At 41.8% G+C, this 8,818-nt stretch overlaps 1 protein-coding gene across 1 annotated transcript in view; it reads left to right on the top strand.

Annotated features, from left to right (window-relative positions):
* The window catches only part of SPMIP4 (sperm microtubule inner protein 4), a 53,596-nt gene that overhangs the window by 26,454 nt on the left and 18,324 nt on the right, over positions 1–8,818 (top strand). Inside the window, exons 4-7 of the mRNA XM_019639873.1 lie at positions 1,696–1,898; positions 4,599–4,687; positions 8,211–8,385; positions 8,672–8,763. Of these exons, the coding sequence (XP_019495418.1) occupies positions 1,696–1,898; positions 4,599–4,687; positions 8,211–8,385; positions 8,672–8,763 (559 nt within the window). The remainder of the gene's footprint in view (positions 1–1,695; positions 1,899–4,598; positions 4,688–8,210; positions 8,386–8,671; positions 8,764–8,818) is intronic.

Genomic DNA, 8,818 nt, shown 5'->3' with positions numbered 1-8,818 from the left:
CTTGGGACTGAAAAATATCGTATGATGGAAAGGCAATGAGACGTTTTAAAATACGTGTCTTGTGGAAATGATTCTCATTATGTCATGGTCACACCATTCATAGTGACTTGCAGAAGCCATTAAATAAATTCTGCTGATACTGAGAAAATAGTGAAAGGAAAAATTCTGCTACAAGACTCTCACACCAACATTCATGGCATAACCTGTACATTTATTTTGACCTGGTAAATAGAACATTAAACAGCTTTCTCAAAGCTGCTGTGGGTTATAAATGTCAGCACCAGAAATGCAGTTAACCTTTCCAGCTCTTTCTTTAGCTGTTCTCCTGTAAGAACCCAGAGCACCCATGCTGTGGGCACCTGTTCACTTTCCACTGCTCACATGTGCTCTATTGGAGATCTGAGTCCTCCCTGATTATAATATCTTCTGGGAAACAAAACAGACATTTACTGTCTCTCAGTTGAGGAGACCAGAAATCTGAGATCAAGGTTTCAGCATAGCTGGTTCCTTCTGAGAGCTGTGAGAGAGTTGGTTTCCTGCCTCTCCTGACTCCTAGCAGTTTGATGGCCATCTCCGATGTTCCTTGGCTTGAACATGTGTCACCCTGATCTGCCTTCACGTTCACGTGGCATTGTCCCTGTGTGCATGTCTGTGTTCGAATTTCCCTTTTTTTTATAAGGACACCAATCATATGGGAGTAGGGCCCGCCTTACTGCAGTGTGACCTCATCTTAACTAACTCCATCTCCAATGACCAAGAAGGTGTTTCCAGGAAGGTCACATTCTAAGGTATTGTGTGTTAGGACTTCAACCAACAAATTTTGAGGGGGTACAATTCAACCACTAACACTGGTCTTGCCTTTCCTTACACTATTTTCCAATTATATATAGCATTTTTCTATTCCATGTGCATCCTAATGCCTATTTTCTTCTAATTTAGATAGCTCTCACAGTTTTTAAACCTCTGCTAGTTCTTCAAGTGATAGGAAAAGTACATCCCTGTGGTATTTTTCACTCGTTGGGTTTATTTTCTCTCAGTGTACTAGCTAGTTTTGGCTTTTTGATTTCTAAACAGTACTAAGTTCACAAACAGGCAGTATATTTTGTTGACTGATTGCTTAAAGAAACAGAGGGACTGGGTTGAAAGTTCAATCTGAGATGATTAGAGATCACTTTACGTATTGAAGCTGAAAACCCAAAAATGATTCCAGTGCTGGGATCCTCTTAAAACAAACGGCAGGAATTGAAAGCAACTAGAAATTCTAAAAACTGCAAAATTCACATATCTTCTGTTTCATATTTTTGTATCAGTTGGGAAAATTATTCACTGATAAAGAATTCAGTAGATAACAAGCTGCAGTGGGGTAGGGGGTAGGGGTGCAGCCCCAGCCCCAGGTTCAGGCCCCTCCCCTTACTCAGCTGCTCATGCAAATCTGTACTCAATCCAGCAGCCTTGGCACTTGGTGGGCTCGCTGAAATACCCAGCAGCTTGAGATTCTTAGCAAATTACATCTATGCTTGATTTGTCTAGCAAAATTAAGAAAATGTCATATGTTTTTAACTCTGTGAGTATAGGGCCTCGGCTTCATTGTCCTTGCCCAAGGGTTTAGAGCATTTCCTCCCACAAGAAGGGTTCCCATTCCATGTGGGTGGATTATTTTTTTAAATTGCACATCTTTCTCTTCTGTTCTGTTCTGTTTGTTCAACTACATCTCAGCAAGATCTGCTCCCCATATCCGATTGAACACCCCTACCACACACACATCTCCCGCGGTGCCATGTTCCCGGCCTTCACATCACCTAAGGACCACTACACCGGCATTAAAGCCCGCAGCCAGCAGCCGTTTCCTCCCACTGTGCCAACGAAGGCTTATGACACCACCGTTCTGAAGACAAGAGGTAAGATATGATTTGAAACCAGAACAGTATTAATGCTTCTTATATCTGTAGTTTATTGAATAATAAAGTTAAAGGAAATAGGGCAAAGGACCCACGTCATAAAAGTGTGACCCATCAGGTTAGGAACGTTGTTCTCAACTGTGGCTGCACTTTACCATCAGCGGGGACTTCACCACCGACCAATGAAACCAGGTTCTCTGCAGACGCTGTTCAATGTTTGGTGAGAAACCAAACATTGTAGAATTGGGCTGTTTTTATTCTACTTGTATTTTCCGTTTTTATTTCCTTCCTGCTCGCTCCTATGGCTTAGCTTTTAAAAACTCCACCCTAGCTCAGGTGATCGATCAGCACAGGGGACACTGGCTGGTGCAGAGCACAGAGTCTGGACGTGGATGTAGCAGCTGTGATGGAAGTGAAAGATCTGCACTGAAATAGGACTCAGAAAGCAGTGCGGGCAGTTTGTTCGGTTCCTCCTGCCACGGTGGAACATTTTCTCATAGATGTGAACACTGCGGTCTTCCCCGGCGTGTTTTACTACAGAGGGTGGTGAGCCCCTACACTAGACATCAGGTGTCTCCCACGCTAGACATCGCAAAACAGAGAAGAATCCTATGGAGAAAGTCTGAGGGTAACTGAAGGCGATAGAAAAAGTACATGGGAGGCAGAAATAAATATTTGTTGGATGAATTCGGGCTGCGAGGTAAGACCCAAGAACTGCCCTATAACGCAGGTCCTCTGTCCATAAATAATTGGACCCAAGTGTAAGAACAGGGTACTGCCATCATCAATGTCGATGCCAGTCCCTCATTAGGAGACAGTAACGTTTTAAGAGAGATTATAGTGGAATGTTGAAGAGCACGGACTATGGAGTCCGACTGCACCGGTAGAAACCAGCTCTGCCACTGCCTCATCATGGACCATAGGCAAGTGTCATCACTTCTCTGCCTCCACTTCCCTGTCTATAAAATGGGAATATTAGTACGTACTTCACAGGTAGCAGGGGTAGGTGTTAGCAGTTATTATTTTTACTACTCATGATTCCAGTATGTGTGCAGCATGCTGAACTTTTCTATTACCTCTCAGTCCAGTCAGCACTGATAAAAGGCAGTGAAACTGTATCAGATATATGTATCTATAGATAGTGCACATACACACATGTGTACATATCATTTAACATGGCGTGCTGTGCCTTGTTACACTGGGGGAGCTGGGGAGCCGGGCACTGTGCAAAAGAGCTACAGGATAGGCTACCGAAGCTCTTAAAAGTTTTATGATCTTACTGGGTAAATTGTCTAAGTAAATTTATCTTTTTCAATCCCTGCATTAGATCATTTCTGAAATTACACGAAGTGCACACAGTTAACAAGAAATCGCAGAAATGTGTGTTGAAATTTATAAAAACACTTTTCAGGGCAGTCGTAGGGTCAGAGACTGGAGAAATAAGTTACCCCGATGATTTTCTGCTCTTCCAAGCATTACCAGTCCCAGGTCAGTTAGTCACTCTTGGGGGATTTTAAAAAAATGAGAATACTCTAATAACACGTATAAAAGACCATTCCAAGAACTAGTGCTGCATTAGGTTTTCAGCTCTTTCACTTATTTTAACTCTTCTTTATTACAAATGAGGGGCATACAGGTTAAAAGTGCAGGCTCTAGAACCAAATTACCCGAGTTTCAATTATTCCACTTGCTTGCGATCTTGGGCAAACTGCTTATTTTCTATGTGCCTCAGTTTCCTCACATGTTAAAGTGGAAATAACAGTACCTTCTTCATATTGATGTTATGGAAAATGCATTTGATGATATATAAATCAGTACAGTACTGCACATAGTAAATGTTTAATAAATGCCAGCCTTTGTTCTTATTACATATGGGGATGGGTGTTCAGGGCATTCTTTAATGCAGAATTCATCAAACCATGGTAGTGGCCCCCTAATCCACGATTTTGCAGTCACACCACAGTCCAAAAATATGAAATGGAAAATTCCAGAAATAAACAATTCATAAGTTTTAAATTGCATGCCACTCTGAGTTGCATGATGAAATCTCCCAACATCTCACTCCGCCCCACCCTGACATATAGAAGCCATCCCTTTGTCCTGCATATCCATGCTGTCTGTGCTACCCACCTGTAGGTCACCTCGTAAGTTATCGGATTGAAAACAAAAACAAAAACAAAAAACAGTATACATAGGGTTCAGTGCTATCCTAAGTTCCAGATATCGACTATGGGCCTTGGAACGTATCCCCTGCGAATAAGGGGGGACTACTGTACCACCGATACCAAAGAAGCTGTATTCTTTAAGATGTTCTTTCAATACCTTTTTGGTAAGCAAGCACTAACTCCATTTCTTGACATTTAGGCAGGGAAGAGCCAAAATAGGCAGTTTAGAAATATATTCACTGAGCCTTCAGAAACCAGAAAGAGGATCCAGGAAGATTTCTAATTCCCCTAAGGCTTCCTCTGATTAACAAGGAAGATGAAGTGCTAGTTCCTCCTCCAACTGCTGAGAGCACTCTGGTTAGTCATTCTCACTCTGTGTGGCCCACAGGCTGCTCATTAAGGGGGGCAAGAAGTCAAACTGTAACGACATCGCCAAAACACATATCCTGCATATGCACCCATACATCCCATTAATTAGGAGACTGTTCTTGAATTAATATATTCAGGATAACAGTGCTTTTCCTGGAAATTTCAGGTAATCCTTACAGATTCGAACTGCTTGATTTTCCCTCGGATTCAAAGAAGAATGCCTTGACTTGGCCAGGTCAGGGTGTATATTATGATGTAAGTATCTTTCTAAATATGTGTTTAAAACAAAGTTAAAAAAATGTTTTTAACTCTATACATTTATAAAAATCCAAAAGAGGGGTTGTTTTTATTTTCTGTCTAAGTGAAAATTTTGAGATTTTGACCAGGATTCACATTTTTTTTTTGTTTGTTTCCTTAGCTGATTTTCAGATACTCTGGGCAGTTACATAACATTTCCAAGGATGTTACAGGAAAACAGGTTCTTCCCAAAAGAAGGTGAAGGTGGCCTGAATTTCCCTCACTATATGTCCCCCAATTTTACTCTTATAACTCCTAATATATGAAGTAACTCCAAATATGCATTGAGCAAATGGGAGATTTTCAGAAACGCTTGCAACTTATTGTTCCAGCTGTTACATTTATGTAGAATCAAAAATAAAACAATAGCCAGTGTTTGTTGAGAAATCGCTACACACTAACCACTGTACAGCATGTCGTTTAGCCCCCACAGTAGGCTCATACGGTTAATATCATCATCCCCATTTTATAGATGAGGAAACAGAGGCTCAGAGAGTTCGTGATTATCTCATGATCACAGAAGTCAGGCTTATGAGACTCCAGTCTCTGCTCTTAACCTCTAGACCAGGACTCCACATGGATAAACAGGGAAAAAGTTTAAGTAATAAAGGGAAATATCTAGAAATTTGAAAATAGTAATAGCTAATATCCACTGGCCAGTGAGCTTCTGAGACGCAATGTCAAGTGTCTTCCATGTTATTTCCTTGCACCGAACAACCCATTAGTTAGGCAACAAATAATTATGAAAGGCTGGAAACATTTGAATTTTACTTGGAAAGATGACTGTGACAGGTCAGAGTGGGGTCACTGCAATGTCCCAGTCATCTATGAAGTAAGCAATTCCCTGTTTGTTTTTTGTAAAGTTACACATCAAGAAAAATCCTTAAAGAATCATCTGTTTTACTGGATCCCTTTCATTCTTTCAAGCAAAATCTGTATCTAAGCAACCCAGAAAAATGAGAATTTATTCTAGACCATTCCATCATTACATGTTCTTATGGCCGAAGTCTCCAGCTCTGTAGTTTAGTTTCTTCTTTCAATTTCCCTCGTTTTTCCCAGCTCATTAAAATGCTGCTTTCCTCATGTCACACCTCTTTGCAACAGCCTTGATGGGCTCCCCTTGTACCTAAGTGTAAATCCCAATGCTTTAGCTGAGCTACGAAGACCCTTCGGGATCTGGCCTTTCTCCCTTCGTACAGTCTGGCTCCACCCGCTAGTCTCCTAACAGGTTCATGGCCATGTCCCATCCCTGGAATGCCCTTCCTTCATGGCCTCTCTGCCTGCCTAAAACGTGCTCACTCGTCCTGTCTTGTATTTACTTGTCACATGAGATGTATACTTGACCCTGTGAACAGTATATTTTAACCAACGAACACCTACCGAGTGAATGATCGCCACCAGCCCCTCTCCACAATGCTCTCAGAATAACATGACCTGAACATACAGGTATTTCCTGACTCTTTAAAGCTCTTCCCAAGGCACCACAGGCTACAGAAAAATTTCACATTCCCTATTTCCTTCCTTGGTGCCTGATTGCATTTCAGTAATCGCTACTGTTAGTTTAAGCCCAAGTTAAGACACAAGATTAATCTGGTCCCTCAGAACAATATTTTTCAAAAGTCCTTCGTATTTTTAAGTAAGCTGACTTGCAAATCTGACAAAAGATAAGCACAAAGCGGGCTGTGTCTAACCTTGAATAAGCAAGCCACATATCTGTTAGATTTATAGGTGTGGTTATGTCATACTTCTTGAGACAGGTTTTTACCAAGTGCCTTTGACTATGATGACTCTACGTAAACAGCCAGCACTCCAACCGCACAAGGCTGCTGTGAGCGGCATCGCCCTTGGGCTCAGGAACTTGGAGGGCCCCATTCTTTAGAGGCTGTGCCCCTCCCTGAGGCAGGGAGTTTGTGGGGGGGGGGGAGCAAAAGGGTATGTCTATGTAGCCCATGCTCCCTACTCGCCCAACCCCAGCCAGATGCTGGACTGCAGAATTCTCTGACAAAACGGCTTTGAACCCAGTTCTAGGGCCTTCACGGGGTCTCCCCTCAGGCCCATCCTCCCAGGGCTTGACAGTGCTGCCCAGCTAGTATTACCTCAAGGCCAAAGGGGTGGCCAAAAGGTGGCTAGGTGCTGGAAGCGGAGAGAAATGGTAGATGGAACTTGAACTTGAGGACTAGGATACCCTCATGTGTTCCAGGCACGTCACAGTTCGTAATGAAACGGGGGGTAGGAGAAGGAATGCCGAGGCCAGGCGTCAGCGGGGGCTCTTTCTAAACCACTGTGTCCCAGGGCACAGTCTGAGAAGTCGAAATTTGAACCTGGACTTCAGGTTGTTATGGAGGTATTTTGTCAAGGTAGGAGAATGGGACATATTTTATTTATTTAACAGTTTATTTGCTTGATTTATCAATTAAACTATTTAGACGAATGGAATGTGGGCTCCCACTTGTACTCCAGCCCTAGGACCTGCAAATGTTAAGGGCGGGCCTGGCTGGGATGGCAACCAGCGCACAGTGTTCAAAAAATGTTAATTCCATACTTTCAGCACCGTCCATATCTGCTCTCGCTGTTCCTTTGGCCTCCCCATCTCTGCATGTCACTGAAGGCTGACTTTCTGCGGTGTGAAAGAACACGGCCTCTTATCTCCTCCTTGCCTCTCTTCTCTCAGCCCCACCCCCTATTCAGCGAGCATCAATCTCTCCCTCCTGTGAACTTCAAATAATTTTGTCTTGATCTCTGTTATAACAAAGAGTGACTTTTCATCTGATAGGAGTCATTTGTGTTCACTCCTCATCTCCCCTTCTAGCCAATACACTTCTGGATGGCAAGATGTGTTTCTGATCTAGCCTTGCCACTATCTTACACACATAGTGTTCAGTAAATAATTCATTGAGTATGCTCAATCTGAGAAAACGTGAATTTCTAAGGAACCACAAAGACTGCAACGCAACTCATTCATTCACTTTTACCTCTTTTGAAAAGACAAACTGAAACTCCAGAGTAAGTAGGTAAGTCTACAGAACAAAAAATCGTATTTGAATTTGAGTGACTTAACTTTCATCAGAAATTCATAAAAGATATCAAATAGTGTCACTTTCGGCAGGTAAGGCGAAAGGGAAGGCACACAATTTTGACTAAACTTAGGCAGTGGAGCACCTCAGAGAACTTTATGTCTAATAAAATTTCACGGTAAGTAGAGGACTTCCAGGAACAGTTCTCCAATGGACATTGCCATAGTACCTGTGAAAGTAAGACTTTTAGAAAAGACCTCACCATGCCTTTGATAAAACATTGTGCTTGTCTTCATTAGTATAAAATGAATAAAATCTCAGAATATTAGTAATGAATGAATAAAAAAATAGGATCTGACTTCAGCCTGGAATTTCCTTTGCCCCCATTCCTGGTGAGATAATGAATGATCAGTCTTTATTCTATGAGATGATATTAAGAGAAATAATCTTTTATGTTCATATTCTAGTTTCCTAAGTGTGCTGAGAAAAACAAGCCAGTATTCTACCCAAAACCTCCTAAAACCTTCGCTCCTAACACTTCTTTAAATTCATGGGATCCTGTGAGCTCTTTAAAAGAAGCCAACATACAAAGAAATCTTGAGAGATCCCACTGGCTCACATCATACACTCATGATTTTACAGGTACGAGTTCACTTTAATACAAGCAAAAAGAACAAAATTAGACATTTAACAAATGCCGTTACAAGCTTTCATTTTCTAATATTTTTCCATGTTCCTTATCTAAGTACTAATCAAAATTAAGGTGGGTGTTAAGTTTCTCTTAGCGGGTAACTGGAAGTTAAAGTTGGTTTTCATTTTAATGGTTCTAATTTTACTATAATGGGGGAACGAGTAAGCTTTTCTCTAAAAGATCATTTACCTGCCATTCTTTGTTTAACAAAATGATAAGACATGATGTTTCCTTAAGGTCTGGGGCCCATGAACCCCCTTGAACTGGATGATTACCATGAAAAGGAGGTAGCGGAGTTAGCTGCACAGATAGGATTTGATCCAGAGCCTGTAAGTAACTGCAGTCAACTCTCAATTATTTCAGGGTGGTGGTGGTGGTGGGTGG

The sequence above is a fragment of the Hipposideros armiger genome, unplaced genomic scaffold (assembly GCF_001890085.2).
Source record: "Hipposideros armiger isolate ML-2016 unplaced genomic scaffold, ASM189008v1 scaffold_47, whole genome shotgun sequence".
In the NCBI taxonomy this organism is placed as follows: Eukaryota; Metazoa; Chordata; class Mammalia; order Chiroptera; family Hipposideridae; genus Hipposideros; species Hipposideros armiger.
The sequence above is the reverse complement of the archived record's forward strand: the minus strand, read 5'-3'. Positions and strand labels throughout refer to the sequence as shown.